The following is an 18,154-nucleotide window of genomic DNA, read 5'->3' as shown; positions in this document are numbered from 1 at the left end:
ATTCAAGTCTCTGTAAACCCTGAGGTCCCAAACTGATTTAAATAGGGTGTAAATAACGTCAAGTGCAAAGTGACAAGATCTCAGGGCTTCTGCAGACTTGGAGACTTAAGCCAGTCGAGCTGTATGAAGCCATTTTTAATTTTTCTTTTGGTTGTTTTTTTTGCTGAACTGTTCCTTTAAGCTGGAGGCAGGATTCTCATCATCTTACTCTCAGCTTCAATGCTCTTCTAATATCCTGCCTATTACCACCATTCTTCCAAAAGATGGACTCATCAAACTCGTCAAAAAATGTTGCCTGCAATTCATCAACTCAAAAAACCAAAAAACTCAAGAAACAAGTGCAGCCATTCAGAGAGGCCCTAATCTCTTCCCTGCTGCCCGGACATATCTGACAACACCTGGATGGGAGCTAACACCCTCCTGGCAGCTGGGACGAGGATCTGGAACATCTCATCCCTCTCTGGGAGCAGGCGTGCGGTTTGTCCAGGATATTGTTCTAGCAGATGGCATATCAGTCTGTCTGGACAGTCGTGGCTTCAGTTACACTCGTCACAGTCGCCCGTGTGTCATCTGATCTCGCCAGGGAGGTTTCAAGACCAGATGTGCACAAATGTGATCTCAAAAAAATCAATGCTGAAGTGGCCTCCAGCTACCTGGTGTTTCAAACGTATACAGAGAGCGGTGTTTACGAGCACATCTGCAGAAAAGAGTCGCTAAGTGCTCCATATCAGAGCTATGTGCAAAAAGTACTGGCTCCTATCTGGACGAGTAGTTGATTCGATAACTGGAGAACTTTAAAACTGAGCCATGTTCATACTCACTGGATTCACTTTTTTGAAAAAGTGACCTATGATCTGTTAAAGCTGCTGTAAGCGTTGTCATCGTTTTAGTTAACTTCCTGTCCCTCCTCTCCACGTCACCACACTTGCATGACTCCTTTCTTTTCGTCGAGGCAGCTCTCTTTGCCTCTTTCTTTAGTTTGGTAGTTAAAGGCGTCACCGGCAGTGCTGGAATTGGGAGCTTTCCCCAAGAAAATAACACTTACAGCAGCTTTAAGTCATTGCTAAATGATGTAACCATTTACAAAGCCGCCAGCTTTAAACCACTTTATAAAGAGTGCCTTATTAAATTAAATTATAAGGTGCCTTTAGTTGCACCAACATCTGCAATCAGAAGGTGTACGTGCATGTAAAACACTCTCCTGTATATAGCCATGACAAGAAGATAACATTTGTGCATGTAAACACACCGTGTGACCACGTTGTTGAAGCAAAGCATCACCTCTAACTTCAGCACATGAGTTGGGATGATCAGGGTCACTACAGCTTTCAAACCTTATGACTTATGTTATAGTACGACGCCTAAAATATCCTGCAGAAAGACTTGAATTTGCAGCTGGTGCAAACACTGCCAGACCTCGTGTCTGTCTGCTGTACGAGTGCAGAAATTTTAAAAACAGCAGCGGGAGTAAAAGCTCTGAAGTCAATTATCTCCTTGAAGAAAATGCATCAGGGTGAGCAAGAAAAGCTTCTCTTGAAACACTGCTCAAGGCCAGAACGACAGCACAGCAGCCAGTCATACATGAAGTTAATATATTCCACAGAGAACATGTCAGATGTGCAACTTCCCCTTTGCAGAAGGAGAACAAAAAACATCCAGCTGTGTACGATCGCATCATTTGTTGCTGCAAACCCGACCGTGTCCTCCACTGAGAACTTGTTGTCAGTAGACAAATGTGAGGAGCAGGTTCTCCGGAGGCTCTGCAGCCTGCTCACTGGGGTCTGTAGGGACGTCAGGTGCAGCAGAGGATGGCAGAGGAAGAGGCACGGCCAGGTGGGGGAAGTCTTTGGAGAGGGAGTGAGCAGGTGGTCCCACCACAGTGTACGCCTTCAGGGCTGAGAGCCCGTTGAGCACGGCTACATCCAGAAAGGTCACGTGGAAGGAGGAGGAGAAGTCAAAGGAGAGGGCTTCTATCTCCGCTGTGAGCCCTGCCCCAGGGGAGATTGTAATTTCCTGGTCGGGGTAGGGAGCTTCCGGTGCTGCGCTGTGGATCCTGAGGGTCCGCAGACCGAGCAGAGCCAGATACTGACTGTCCATCGGTTTTACTCCACAAAAGGACAACCGCAAATGGCCGACCATGCTCCTGTTCAGCAGCTCCTCCAGGACCCAGAGCTCCTTCACCCACACGGTGACCTGTCCGGGCTCTCTGAGCCCAGCAGGGGGCAGAGCAGAGCGCAAAACAGTGTGACATCTGCAGAGCGAGTTGGCCAGCGCCTCGTTGCAATCCTCGATGGGCGCGGAGCAGCTGCAGTTGCGCAGGTTGTAGCCCGGAGCGCCACCGTCGAACAACAGCGTGGTGTTGACCATCAGAGAGGTTTCAGGTGTGGGGGCGGAGTTAGTGGTCCGGGTGACCGGGGCCAGGAAGAACAGCAACCACAGTGACCATGGCAACGAGGCAGAGGAGACTGTGTTTGGAGACATCTCCATGGAGATCAAACAGACTACATCCTCACCAAGTGGACGGACTGGACTGTAGAGAGATGGACGAGGCTGTGAACAGACAGGAGGAGGAGAGTTAGCATGTGCAGGTACAATCTATAAACGCTTACAGGGAGACAGCAGAACGACTACTGGTAAATACTGACAGTCAGAAATGGGAGTGAGTTTTGAGTTTGACTCTGGAGCCCAGCTCAGACCAAAGATTCACGACGCAACAAAACTGTTTAAGGGCACTGTAGGGGAAAGCTGCAGCAGTGTGAACTGACCCACTGACTCAGGTCGGCTGACGGCGCTGCCTGCAGCTCCTCTTGTCAAGTCGTTGGTGGCCGGTTTCAGAACGCTACAACCACTTTCCTCACTTGCTCTCTCTCATTCAGTCAAACACACATTGGCTTGGCGATGCAACATCCTTTGTAAGTACTTCACTGTAAGTACCACCCAGAAATGAAACTCAAGGTGAAGTTTTGTAGTTAACAAAACATTTCTGGAGCTTCACAGCAAAACAGCTTTGCAGCATTCTCCGAAACAACTGAAGTAGCTGGAGACTTGATTTAAAACAACCAAAATAAAAACCATCACATGGCTCCATACAGCTCGTCTGCAGCTGTCGCTAGAAGCCCAGAGATCCCAAATTGATTTGAAAAGACGTTATTTACGGCTACAGTGTAAAAAACACAGTTTTTAACCCCAACTCTTCACATAGTCCCCAGATACTTCAGTTGTTTACGAGGATGCTGCGACTACAAAACTTCTCCTGACTTTCCATCAGCATGAAGGGAGCAGAAGGAGATAAAGACTTTTCAATGACTTTAAATTGTTGTGTGAACTGTTCCTTTAAAGAACCAAACCCCGGCAGGATCAGACTTTTACTCAGCCCTCCATGACTCACTCCAGCACTTCCCTTAAAACACATGACACACAAAGAAAGTCTCTTTCTCGCTCGCTGCCCTGTAGTAACCTGCTTCTGCTTTGCATCTGTATTTTTACAACATGTGGAGGCCAGCTCAAGACCCACAGCCAATTGAATTCAGCTCTTTATTTCCAGTCCAGGCCTGGCTCACACACACGCACACGCACACGCACACACACACACACACACACACACACACACACACACACACACACACACACATAATTGAGCCACTTATTTCTTGCTCTCCAGTTTTACTGGGGAGAGGTCCTTCCAGGCCCCGGGCTACCGCGGATGGCGTACGGCTGCTTATAAAAAGTTCCTGCGCCACGCTGCAGCGCTGTGGTGAAACAGGCAGCCGGCCACATTAAATGTTCAGGAATAATGAAACACTGGTTTCTTTATTTCCTCATTCGAGAACGGTGGAAAAGTGGCTTGAATAAGCAGTTTTCACTTCCAGAGTCAACTTTTCCTCCACGCTTCTTTGCTTTGAAAGAGACGAGGACTTTCCAGTGTTCAGGTTGGACACATTGGACTTGATTGTCTAAAAAAACAGGTCTGGAAAAAAAAACAGTCCATGTGATGTGTTTCGTACCAAAAACCATCTTTACATTTTAAGTTACCATATTCGCTCTGGCTTCTTTCACTCGATAGTTTCAGCAAAGAACAAGTCGCCTAGAAACCATCTCCTCTTATTGCTTGATCTATTTTCCACATGGTCCCTAATAAATATATTTATATGTGACATTTAGTGACCTTTTATGGATCTAGCAATTGCAACGTTTGCAGAAAAAGTTAAAAACACTCCCGGCCAGAACAAAGAACAGAGAAGCTTGGATTACAACACATGCATGTAGGAAGTGAGACTTTCAGGATGCCACTTCTCCATATTCACTATATATCTGAGCAAATCATTGTTTTCTGCAACATTAATGCTCAAAATCTCTTATACAGAAGCTTTAATATTAATTTGGTTTTAACCCAAACCAGAATGTTTTCCTGAACCTAACCAAGTAGTTTTCTTCCCTTTTGTCGTTTGGATACGAGGATGTGTTGTTTTTCTCGAAAGTGATTGAAAACCATATCTACATTGAGTTTTGGGACTCTCAAACTGGACGTCAGACATTTTGGATGTGCACTAAAATAATTAACAGATTTTAAAGACGTCTGCACATTTCACTCTGTTCCAGTTTCTCCAGGAAACACTTCCCCCTTTTCTCTGCAGCCTCTTTAAGGGTCACACGGGACATTATTTATAGAAATGTTCTCTGACTTTACTCCAGATTTCTTTGTAAGATTTTTTCCCAGAGTGTGATAAAGAAAAAGTACATGAGCATCGAGTGTGTTGAAGGAGGATGAAAAGTGCTTCAGGCTCCAGAAGCTTCGACTCAGACTGTAACTTTCTGAGTGTTAGAGGTGATGCTGGTGTTCAGAGACGAGGCTGAGTCTGCGTCATGTGTTGTTAAAGTGGTAACCAGTCCATATTTGAGGTGTGTGGCAGTTGGGTAATGACAATTTGTGTGTATGTCATGTAATTGTGGAGTAAAAATGAATGTGTGTTGGGGTTTCCTTAGTTTATCGCTTTGGTAAATGTTGGTGTTAGTAACAGAAAACAGAAAATTAATCGTTTTATGTGAATTTTCAGACTTGAGCTTGCAGTTTATGGAGCTAATTCTCCAGCCTGTGCCATCAAATATAATGTGAATATAATATAAACATTTAATCGTATAATTAATATAAATAAAATAACTATTTTCAAAACCTCAAACAATCGAAAACTACGTGAAAAACAGAAAAAACATGACAGAAAATAAGGTTACAGTCACACAGATCTGATGTTTTTGTGTTTCATCTCTTCAGTTGGTGTTAAAGTCTCGTTTGATTTTATTTTTTTAAATTTTCTCAGCCAAACATAAAAACTTTTGTGACTTTTTTACATTTCGGTTCACGCAAAAGTTGAAAGTTTAATGTGTGTTTCTCTGCATATGTTTGATTGAGATTTGAGGATATGTGTACCTTTTCTTTGGCATTTAAAATCTTCCATATTTACAGCTTTGGTGAGACTGGCGACTCTTATATGTTTCAGTCAGTCAGTGTGGATTAACTTTATTTTACCGACCTTAAAGTTTTTCTTTAGCCGGGACAAAAGCACGAAACAAAGATGTTAAAGGGTTAAAGTACAATTTGGCATTAAAGTCCCATTTCTGGTGTCCTGACTGTGCTTCTATAAATAAACGTGACTTCACTGTGGTTGGTTTACAGTAGCAGCTGCCCTCCATACACACAGCCCGTCCTCTCCATCCTCCACCGTCTTACCTCACTGCTAATATTAGTCATCGTCTTTCCAGCTGTTCCCAGCGTCTGGCGCTCCCACACACTATATCACCCGCTTTCTCTCTCTTTCCATTTGTCTGTCCTCTCTCCCTCTCTCTCTCTCTACCAAACCCATTTTCTTTCTCCTCTTTTTTTTTTTTTTTTACTTTCCTTTCCTTTCCTTTCCTCCATCTCCATCTCTGTAATCCCTGCAACGGGGCTGCAGCTGCAGGACCGGATGCTGGCAGGGAGGGCCGAGCGAAGAGAGATGAAAATCGAACCACTAAAAAACACATTCCTCAACGCTTTAATGATGATTCTGCATGTGTGTTGTTTTAGTCGAATTCCTTTTCTGATTCTGATCCGGTGTGTTTTGTGGAAAGCGAGAGTGTTGTACATGAAGATCCAGACAGAAACTGAGAGAAGAAACTGAAGAAGTGTTTGTGTGTTTGTGAGAAAACGAGGTGGCCGGCGCTCCTCATGGCTCCAGCTTGTTAAAGGAGAGGCTCATGCATTCCTCTGACATCATCCACCGCAGGCACCAACCCTAATCCTCCCTTCCTCTCTCGCTCTCGCTCTCTCTACACCTCTCACTCTTCCTCCATCTCACCCATCTCTCTTCAGTGTCTCTCCCTCTCCCTCTCTCTCTCTCAGCAGCTGCAGCTCCACAAATGAAACTGAACAAGTTTCACTTCTAAAAACAGCGAATATGCATCGAAAAAGGTTTCGTGTGCTGAAATGTAGAGATTATGATCTGATGCTGTAGCTGACAAATGTAAAGTGAGAATAAAACTCCACGGGAACAGCTCGAGTTCATCAGAAGAAATTAAGTATGGCGTCGTCCTCCTGCTCCACTTAACTGTCAATAAAACATCTCATAATGCCCAGCGTAAGTCCTGCACATGTACACATGAACATAAATGAAAGGGTTGCCGTTATTTTATAGTTTCCTTTCTTCATCCCGCTGCTTCCCACTGAAATGATTAGAGAACAATAACATGTTGCTCTTGCGTCTGTTTGTTGAGCTACAGCCAAGATTAGATTAGATTATCCAACAGAACTGGTTATTTATTAAAGCGAGTCGGATCATCTCCATCCGGGATCGTGCCGATCAAAACAGGTATTTTAAGCCAAACCGTGATGTTTTCTAACTCTAACAAGTAGGAGAGCATAAGAGAAATGGAAACCGAAACACGTGTAAAGTTGCAACATAAGTTTTAACTTAATGTACTGAGAAAACATTTATTCTGGTGACTGGTTAGGTTTAGGAAAAGATCATGCTCCAGGTTAAAGGTCCTCTTTTTGAGTCTCATTCATTTATCAGTCACAGAAGTTTGGTTGCAGAAGTTACGTTATGTGCCGAGCAGGTTGTGTGCATCTATGAGAGCGCTGAGAGTGAAGCGAAACTGTAAAACGTCGAGGAGCAGATGGATGAACGCTAAACTGAAACTCACTATAAAGTCACAGAGAGCTTAAAATGTATGGTATTAAAAAGAATATCAATTAAAGCTGCTTTTAATATGAATTAATGCCTCAAAAATGCCTCATGAATATGTGATTCTTATTCAGTTATTACCTGAAACAGCTGCTGACGGAGGTGGAAATAATGCATTTGTTGGGCTGGATCAAAACACATAATAATCAATGAATCAGATGTATCAGGCTCTGGATTAAGGGTGTCGCAATATCACAATATTCACGATATCCACGATATCCACAATAATCGTATTAAAAATTTAAATACTGATATCGTGTTAATAAAACCGATTAATTAATGAATGTTCGGCCTTGTGGTGGTTTTAGTTCTTCATGAAAAATACAGAATATCAGCAGACGTGTCGATGTAAATATTTCAGATCTGTAAAGCTGCTGGAGCCATAAACGGTGCAAATAAACAGTCAAACATACAGTTTGTTTTACGAAGTGTAAATAGTTGATCTAGTGTTTATGCGTGTGCACCCATAAAGCTTGTTTCCACGTCTGTAACCTTGTCTCAGGCTCTCATTATATAATTCCTTCTATACATTTGCAGCTGCTGAAGACGCCCCCTTCATGCATTTTTCCTGCATTAGGCTCGCAGGCGGTTTATTTTTATTGACTGTTGTACAGTAGAATCAAGTTAGCAGGCTGTAAAACAAAACTCCAGAGTCTCATAACCCGGCTAATCTCCAGACTGCTCTTGTTAGTTTGGTTCGAGAGCAGAACTTGATTTTTCCCAAACGGATTGTCCGGAGTGTGAGACCGAGGAGAGCGGCGGTATTTCAGCGAGGAGCTGGACTTTGGCAGCCGGAGTCAGAACACAAACAAGTGTCAGAGGCTCTAAAGTAGTATAGTTCACATCACGTTACTTTGGATTAGATTACTGTCATTTATTTTTATTTCTATTAAAATACATTTGATACAGGTATAAACCATATATCTTTACATGGATCAGAAGAGAGTTGTAAAAAAGTACCAAGAAGTCACTCAGACAAATAGTACTTGAGTAAAAGGGTGCATGTTCGTACTGTACCGGCTCCGATATTCAGCCTATTTCTATTGGGGTCAGTGTTTTTTTTTTTTAAAGGAGCAGTCTGTAGTTTTGTTGAAGAAATGTTAATGAGCAGAGAAAGATCTTCATTGACTGAATAAACTAAATAAACAAACTCTCTTTGTTTTCATGACTGAATAAACAAAATGACCTCAAAGGACAACACAGTTTCATACTGTTTTACTTTGTTTATGTGGTGGACCCTGCCACCGTTCTTGCTTCAAACAGCAAGAACGGTGGAAAAGATCACTATTTCTAGTTATCCTTTCCATAACTAGTCCTATTTTGTATTATTACCTGATTAATATTGTAGATATTAAAATTCTGAGTTTGAATTTCTTCCCTAAAACTACACAGTGCCCTTTTAAGAAAATAATCTTTATTGTGCGATGGAGAAATCATATTTTAACCAGTTGGTTAGGAAAAAGACTCCCACACACTGTCCAACTTCACTTGCAATTAAGTTTTTCCTAATTTTGTCGGCCTTTTCCTACACACCTGTCGATCTTAAGGTGTGCAAAAGCTGTACTCTTTGAACCAGTTGGTTAGAAAAGTACAAAGAGGATCAGGTTTGCATGAACAATTGGAGTTTAAAATCAGAATTCAGACTTTATTCTCAGAAAAAATACGGTCAGAAGTCTGAGAAAACAGACAAAATTCAGACTTTAAACTCAGAACTTCGATACATTTTTCATTGCCTTCTTGTATAAGCATCAGTGAATTTGTGTCTGAACTGTTTGGATATTAAATATGGTGTTCCTCAGGGAAGCATTATTGGACCTATTCTGTTTTCTTTACATGTTCTTCCCCTGGGCAACAGAACTTCTCACCACAATGTCAAATACCACCGTTATGCTGATGATACACAACTGTACATATCTGTTTCGCCTGGTTCTCTGCATGATCTTTTTAAAACATGCTTTCATTACAAGTTGTTCAGATTACTGTAACTCTGTTTTTACTGGATAATTCAGAACGCCGCTGCCAGGATTTAAAGAAAATAGATGATATTTCTCTTGTCGTCGCTTCACTCTACTGGCTAACAGTATCTTTTGAGAAGAATTGAATTTAACAGTCCTATTAATCTGCTACAAATCCCAACAGAATCCAGCACCCTCCTTCATCAGTGATCAGATCCTCCACTGCCTTTATTTTGAAATATTTAAAAATCTGGTGAAGCTGCTTTCTGCCATTACGACCCTAAACTGTGGACCCCTCTTTTAAATTAGGCTTTTAATGTGAAGTAACTGCATCAAGTTTATTCTTTTTATGCATTATGTCATAGTATCATTATTATTCTTCATTATTTTATTGTTTTATTCACGTGTCTGCTTGCTATTCTATAATTCAATGCAATCGCTGCTGGTTTTAACCTGTTATTTCTACTCTTTGTGTGTCTTTGTGAAGCACTTCCGGCTGCATCTTTGCACGAAAGGTGCTATATAAATAAAGTCTGTATTATTTCTAAGTGCTGTATGTATCTTATTTCAGTTTCTTGAAGACGTTTCACCTCTTTTTATTAGTACATGTGGCCCTGATCCTCTTTGTTACAAAAGTCTTTAAGGATTCTAGAAATATCATGAAAACAGTTAAGTAAATTTTATATTTGGCACAAACTGGCAAGACATCCTTGTAAAATATGTTTGTTTTTTTAAGTAAATATACTTATTTTCTTGCTCAAATCTAAAAAAAAACAAAGTAAATCAACTATAAGATTAACAGCAGTGTTCATTCTCCAATCAGGAGACAGAACCAGAGTCCGGTTCAGCTGACAGATTACATAACTCAGCTGTCTTTAGGTTGTTCACTGGTTTCAGTGTCCATATGATTCTCATTACAGAAATATAACCTGATTAATGCCTTTTGAAAATGAAGGTCAGTTTGATTCAAAGCACAAACATCTGCAGAGATTTCATGAGTTCAGAGGAGACGGCTGATGAAACAGGTCTACCATTTTAGCAGCACATGTGCCTGAGAGTGTAACGTACTTACGTGGACAGCTCAGTGCTGGTTAAGGAGGCATGCTGCTGCTGCTGTCTGGATCCAGGCTGATCTATCCAGCTTCCTCAGGCAGTGAGAGCAGCAGCTGCAGCTTCCACATCTGTCTGCAGGTTGACCGGAAAACCTCATCTGTCTGTCTGACAGCAGAGGAGAGAGACACTGTTAGGATGGAGAGAAAAGAAGGAAGGATGGAGGAGAAAAGACAAAGAGACGTCTTACTTTCAGGACACTGGATGGACTCAGACTCTCTGTCCATTTTCTCTGATTTTCTTCTCATCTTTTTTTTCTCATTCCCTCTCTCCTCAGCCCACTCTCCTCCTCTGTTGGACCCGCCTCTCATTTTCCACGGCAGCACTTTTTCCCCCCAACACAGAATGATTTGCTGCCATCTTGTGGCTTAAAATACTCCTTCACAGCTTTACAACGCCAGACTTACTGTTTCTTGAATGATTGCTGCACTTAAACTAAATTGAAGTTGTAGTGTAGCTTTTGTTGGGTGCACGCTTGCCAACCTTGAGACTTAACTACAGAGAAGAGTGTGTTTCCTGCATGATGGTGATGTTTAAAGACTGAAAATAACAAAATAACAAAACAGAATTTTACTTTTAATTCTCAGACAACAGTGCAGAATAAATGGCCCTCTTGCTTTAACTTGTGTAAGCACTTTTCATTCATTTATTCTACTTTTGCCCTGCAGAGAGCCTGTCTGCCCTGCACCATTACCCTGTCCGTCAGCCTCTCGATGGGGGTTGGATGGGTGCCACCTCTGTAATTGAGAGAAAAAAATCAATGTGGCATTTAACAGCCCCGTATCTTTTAAACTTAACTAACTAAGAAATGGGAATTTCTTCTCTGCAGGGCGTCTAAACTCACCGAGGAGGACGAGGCGACACAGAACCAGAACAGGTTAGCTGTGAGAACTTAAAGGGGAAAAAGTGTGGTTGGGAGCTGTTACATTTAACGGTGCTTGATTTTTGAGTCTCGCTCCCAACTCGTCAAATACCGACTCAAAATTCAACTTTTCTTACATGCTGCATCTTTAAAGACTGAATAACAGCGGTCACAATAACAAAGAGTGCTCTTTATTTAACCAGAAAGTGTTATTCAAGTGAGACGTGGTCAAAGAAGCAGCCAGATGTTCCCATAGTTTGGTAAGATCCAGGTTATACGTCACAATTCAGCAAAGATTTCAGTCTCAGGTTCAAACGTGGGTCATTCTGAGGGATCGTCAGCCATGTAAATAAATAATGCTCTGTTTGTGATGATGACAGATTTCACTGCTAGCTTCCTGACCTGCTGGAACAGCACCGTCGCTTTGTTCTGGGACTTCCTGAGTTACAAATTTAGCACTGGGTGGAGGCGAGCTGTTATGAAATGAAATGGGACCCTAACACAAGACACACGGAGGCAGGCAGGTGAACGAAGAAACGGGGAGCTTTAATAACAAAGCTACAGTCCAAAAAAACAAAAATACAAGTACAGAAGGAAACAAACACAAAAGCAAGCAGGCAAATCCAAGAATTAAAGTCTAAAAATAACAAAAACTACAAAAAGGTACAAGTCAAGGAGCTCTGGGAGCATGAGGAGCACAGGACTGATGTGGGGATACAGAAGCAGGAGACGAACAGACAAACTGACAGAGTACGAGAGAAAGGCTGAATCCAAATCTCCTCTCAGTCTTCAGTCGTACGTACCGGGTCGTGTTTACCTTCAACACATCAAGTCTGCAACCAGTGAGGACAGAGGCTGCTGGTAGACGGGCCTGAAGACTACAGCAATAACTCAGTCTGATTACCTCTATAACCTTTACTTCTACACCTCTCTGCATCATCATGTGGTTGGATATTGTTTCTGGCCGACACGATTCAGTAAAGTCTTTGTTTTACACATTCATAATAAGCTCTATAACGTCACGCCCGTATCACAATGATCTGTGGATAATTAATCACTCTCTGCTCCCCAGGCGGACGCTCTGGAAGTCTGCAGACAGTCCACTCGAGAGCCCTGGTGGACCGGATGAATTGTGAGTGTGCACAGTCGTCAGGACCTGCAGACTTCCAGCGAACGTGTCCTGCAAAGTCCACGAGTCTGTGAAGACATTTGGATGCAGGCTTGAATAGACAAACTTGACAAATATATATATATACATATTACTAGTTACCTTCATTTTAAAGTAATATATTACGTTAAAATATTACTGTCAATTAAATATCCTAAATCTTTTTTAAATAGAGGAATGGTCTCAGGGATGAGTGAGAATACAAAGGATCACAGTCTGATATATTATGAGACAGTAATAAATATTTGTAATTGTAGGCTCAGTCATATGAAACACAACTGACCTGTAGCTTCTATAATGTAGCCGAGAATGACACGACAAGACAAACATCTGCTGTGCCTTTTTATTTTAGTCCGCAGAACAAAGAATACACGGTGTGATTCAAAAATGTAAATTAAAGTGCGCTCGGCCTACGAAATACGGCTCATTTCAGTCACACGCAGACTGAACACAGAACTTATAGGCTGAGATATATTAAACACACAGAGCCTTTATTAATACGTTCATGTTGGTGCGGATGCATTCTTAAAAAAACAACAATAAACGCTTCACTTCGGACGGTAACGTGGATCGTAACACGCTACGTGACATCACTGTTATAATATATTACCCCAACACTGTCACCGACCAGTAGGTAGATTTCTGTACGTGAGTTCAAAAGCAGTAAGAGAATAACGAGGAGCGAGATGGGAAATGACAATCAATCAATCAATCAGATGATGGAATCTGGATCTGAGACGTCAGGATCATTAATCAATTCACTTTGACGCCCAGCTGTAACTTTATATCTCTGGTGTTTGACCTTTAGACAACACAACTCTCTTATTTCACCACAGCTTCCTTGTTTTTCTCCTGATCCAAACGTTTGCACGCTCGTAGCTCACAGGCACTTTTTAATCGTGCACAGCTTTGTGAACAAGATGGGCGGCGTCCATCTTGAGAAGACAGTAAAAAGACAATAAAAGCAGGTTTTACAACACTGATCATGATATCATGCAGGAGACAAGAGATCACACTAAGTCAACTTCACAGCAACAGCTGCTGCTGGTAGCAAAAGAAAAATGTAACGAGCAGATCCCGAGGAGAGGAGCAGAGCAGATGGAGAAACTGGCTCCACTCACTCTGAGGCAGTGAGATCACTTCCTGTTCGGGCTCTCGTGTTGGCGAGGACAATCAAGATGGCAGCCAGGGGCGGCGCTGCTGCACCAGAACACCCAGTACTCCCAGAACCGTGACGCTGGGTGGAGGCGCAGATGGCTGCTGGTAATAATATGACAGACAGGCAGTGTGTTGTCTTCTCCTGCTTTTGTTAATATTTATTTATATATGTGTTTGTTTTTAATTCACTGTGAGGCTTCTCTTCTCAACATCGACAACCAGTCACCACAGGAGACAGTTTCCCTCAGTAATCCATGTCTGTTCAGTTATTCTCTGTATTTATCTTTAAGAGAGGAACTAGGATTTGAGTCTGTTGACAGGATGCTAATCAGTGCTTAGCATAATGCTAACAACATATGAATACAATGGGAGAACTCAGAGGAGAGTCTCCTCACAGCTTCAAAACAGCCTCGTTACTTTAGTTTGATGCATTTAAGGTGAATTATGGATTATTTTTATTTCCCAACATCACCAGACTGATTTCAGACGCAGCGAGACGAAACAAAGACGTAAGAAGACGTGAACAGACAGAGAGGGAGGCTGAATGGGGAGAAAAGGCGTGTTAGTGTCTCGTATCTGCAGAGTTTTTCTTATTTTCTCACGTTGTTGCTGCTCGGGACGCTTTACCAACCCAACATGTGGCTGTTTGACGTCCTGGGAATGAGACTCAACTATCAACTATCTTTGTGGTGCGTTCAGGAACAGCTGGGACAAATCCTACTGACTCTACCTTTAACTTTAATAGTCTTTGAGTTACATTAATATGACGTGAGCTTCAGTTAGCTTTGACCACAAATGTCCTTCAGAGGGAGACTTTTTACTGTGATACAGCTTCTTTACTCCAGTAAAAGTAATAGAGTACAGGCTTTACTGGAGTAAAGAAGCTGAATCAGTACTTCTACTTTTACCAGAGTTTGACATATTTCATGATGTACTTGCAATGTATTATTTAACGTGTCAAATAATATATTCTTTATATTGACATTTATGCCAAATTTTTGATTAAATTGTAAAAAATATTACCTTATATTAAAAAAAAGATTATTTAGTAAAATATGCAAAAACATATTTTAAGTAATAGACGTTCAAAGAAATATCAGTATATATTATCAGTGTATTATCACAGTATATTTGCATGTATTGTCAATATAATAACAATAAATATTTCAGTGTATGTGAATATCTTCTTGTTCCTTAAAGGTCATCAGTGTTCCTCTCTCCTGTACACACACACACACACACACACACACACACACACACACACACACACACACACACACAGAAGTGCTTACATCAACAATTAACATGTGTTTGATTCCTGTAAATGACTCATTTCTCGCTGTTCTTCAGCATTCTTGAGAATTTCTTTTGTTACTGTGGAAATTCATCAAACCACAGACTGTCTGCGTCTTTGTGTCTCACACAGACACCAGCAGGCAGACACACCCGTACAGAGTCGGCTCTGCTTTGTTATATCACAGCAAAGCAGGATGGACTTCTTGGAAACAGCAAACAGCTGTGCAATGTGCAACTTTCTTTTTTAAAAACACATAAACACCTTAAGCTCATACGTGTTTGTGACGCTGACATGTTGCTGCAGAGGAACTAAAGCAGACGTACTGTGAACGAAACTGAACGACGTGACGTCTGCAAGACTGCAGCACATGACGTCTGTTCGGGAAACCTCAACCATCACTACTTCTTTTTTAATTTACATTTTAAAAACCATCAGCAACACTGGTTCCTTGTTGTTTTAGTGATGAAGCTTATCAAGAAGTGAAAGCAAAAGTGTGTCTGTGCAGGTTGAAGCAGGAAGTCAGTGTAAACAAGTGTAAAATAAAGTTTGTTTCTCCTCCAGTAACATCTGATCCAGCTGCAGATGTATTAACAACCTGTGGGACGGCTTATTTCAAACTGTTACACCAATTCTGTCGGTTCTGAAAATCCAGATGTGTCAAAAGTTCACACGTTCTCTCCTCCAGTGTCAAAAATTCAAATTGTTCAAAAATAGTTTCCCTCGTTTGTTTGAGTGCCTGGAAATAACAGGATACCACCAGCTAACGTGTTATTCCTCTGTCATTAGACCCTCAAACAGAAAATCTTCACAGATTTAAATAAATAAACTTTTAGCAGGGAAAACAATAAAAACAGTTGCGACTGAAGCTAATGAGATGTTAGCTGGATTAAAAAGTAACTGTGTTATCTACTGAGAAAAGTAACAGTTACTGTACTTTAGTTACCAAAAGTTACGGTACAACCTCTTTGCGACTCGTTGAGCATGTGGGTTATATCGTGCGGAGCCGACTGCACATGAACCTTTGAATGTGTTGACTCTGCCGTCATGTTGTAGCTTCTTTACGGCCCACAGTCATTAACTCTGCAGGCTGACAACAGGACTGACAGACTCAATATAACATTTACAGATGGCGAGCTGGGCAGAGGCAGACAGTGTTCGGCTCAGCTGTCTCAGTGAAAACACAACGCGGCTCTTACAGCCAGTGTATGATGTTTAAACACGCAACTAATGAACCCGTAAACTGTGAGTGCTTACATAGAAACCACAAAAGCATGATAGGATTTCAAAACACATTCATACACACAAACGACTGAAGGTGTATTGAGGTGTAGGGGAATGAACGGAAGAACAGTAGAAACATGGAAGGAGCTGATGGACTGGAAAGAAGCTGAAAGACACTGGAAAGAAAAGATAAGGAGGGAGAGCAGATAAGAAAAGGGCTGAAAACACACAATGAAACCAAAATGACTCTTTAAAGAGAGAAGAACGTGGATTTATCTCATCGATCAGGAGCAGCTCAGCCCCCAACTGTATCCCGGCCTTGTGCACATCATTGGCCTGCTGTCACTCCTGACTTTGATTATATAATTGCATCTTGGTGCCCTCATGTGAGCACTCAAACCTGTATTTACATGTGCAAGAAGGCAGAAAGATTAAAACACCGTGCTGATTCTGACGGTCTCACATTATTTTACAAGTGTCCGGTCGTGCAAGCAGCAGCGTGGCGCATGAAAAACACCTATCCGGCCTTTCAGAGGTCAACATAAAGTTCAACGTACCTGTGTCCTCTGTCAGCTCCTGCTCCCTGATATGATCCAGTGTTTCTAAAACACTTAAAAACAGCCACTGAAACCTCCTCCTCCTCCTCCCTCTTTCTATTCTTCTCTAGCTCGCTCTCCCAGACTCTCTCTCGCTCTCTTTCTTTGTTTTCTTCCCTCTGTGCACTCCCCCCTTCCTCTCTGTAACCATGGCAACAGGCCCAGTTTGTTTCACGATCAAAACGCTGCATTTCTCCCACAGTCTGCCGAGCGGGTGAACACCAAACATCACCCTGGTTTCTTTCTCCCAGACGACGGAAAAAGTCAAACACGTCACGTTTCAAAAACCCTTCTGATCTCTGTCTGGTCTGCAGGTAAACCAGCTGACTGATGTTTGTCTGGTCTGCAGGTAAACCAGCTGACTGATGTTTGTCTGGTCTGCAGGTAAACCAGCTGACTGATGTTTGTCTGGGAGCAAACCAGTTCAAACAAGTTGAGAAAGGCGGGGACAGTCGTGGGGAAACGTGGTTCATCGGTAACAGGTGACAGTTGAGTGATTCACAGGGATGAGACGAGGTTCAACCACTCTGTGAAACTGCTCAGTCATGTAGTCCAGCAGTTTCATATGGTTCAACTTACATTTTTAGGGATTTCACCATCTAACAATCCAGAATATCATGAAGAGATTCAGAGAATTCAGAGAAATCTCTGTCCGGACAACCAACATTGGATGCCTGTTACCTTTTTTTAAAAAGAAAATTATTTTTATGCCGTATTTTAACGACAGAACTGGCAAAGAGCGTCAGGAAATGGGGCAAGAGGGCCACAGGGTGGAATCAGACCGGGGCTGATGTGGCGAGGACACAGCCGCTGTACATGAGGCACGTTTAACCAACTGTTACCTAAAAAATGTAACTATTATTACCATTTCTAGCTTTTCATGGCTTTATTTGAAGGACAGGAGGTGAAAAGCGACAATCAAATCTGGGCCGTTGAAGCGAGGACGCAGCTGCTTTACATGGGAGGCACCCTCCACCAACTGAGACACTGAGGCGCCACAAATACCTGTGACCTTTTTAAAAATGAGTATTACTTTGGCTTGTCGTGGCTTTATTTGAAGGACAGGTCAGGCAAAGAGTGACAAGGATTGGGGAAAGAGAGGCGATGAACCCGAGCAGCTGTGGCGAGGACACATCAGAGTGAACGGTGTTGTGTCGAAGTCTGTTCCCCCGTTGATGTGTCTCCTCGTTGAGTCACTTCAAAACAGCACAGAGATCAGTCTTTCTAGATCAAACTGGGATTCTTACGGTTGGTTTATTTTTGCCATGGATTTCAGCCAGGCTGCTAACGAACACGTGTTTATTCAGAAAAGATGAAACGAGAATCCACTACGTGAGGAGCTGGAACCACAGAGGGTTCGGCTGCAATCCAACAGGATGGGGCGGGAAACAAGAATGTCAGACCCTTGAGAAAAGCACTTATAAACCGAGAGAGGATTCATGTCCTGATAAGGAGGGCAGGGCAGAAACATTACTGTGCATCAGCACAGAGCTCTGGTTTCACTCTGCTCTGAATGCAACACTTATACACTAATGTTTTTCCTTTCAAGACGACCTGACGACAGCACGTA

General features: G+C 42.2%; 1 protein-coding gene across 1 annotated transcript; it reads right to left on the bottom strand.

Moving 5' to 3' along the window:
* Positions 1-1,722: 1,722 nt before the first annotated feature.
* LOC141002037 (exosomal polycystin-1-interacting protein-like) lies at positions 1,723-2,487 on the bottom strand. Its single transcript, XM_073473199.1, has one exon. It carries the CDS (start codon positions 2,485-2,487, stop codon positions 1,723-1,725), a length of 765 nt encoding a protein of 254 aa, XP_073329300.1.
* Between the last annotated feature and the right edge of the window lie 15,667 nt (positions 2,488-18,154).

Source organism: Pagrus major, chromosome 9, assembly GCF_040436345.1.
Source record: "Pagrus major chromosome 9, Pma_NU_1.0".
NCBI classification, from domain to species: Eukaryota; Metazoa; Chordata; class Actinopteri; order Spariformes; family Sparidae; genus Pagrus; species Pagrus major.
The sequence above is the reverse complement of the archived record's forward strand: the minus strand, read 5'-3'. Positions and strand labels throughout refer to the sequence as shown.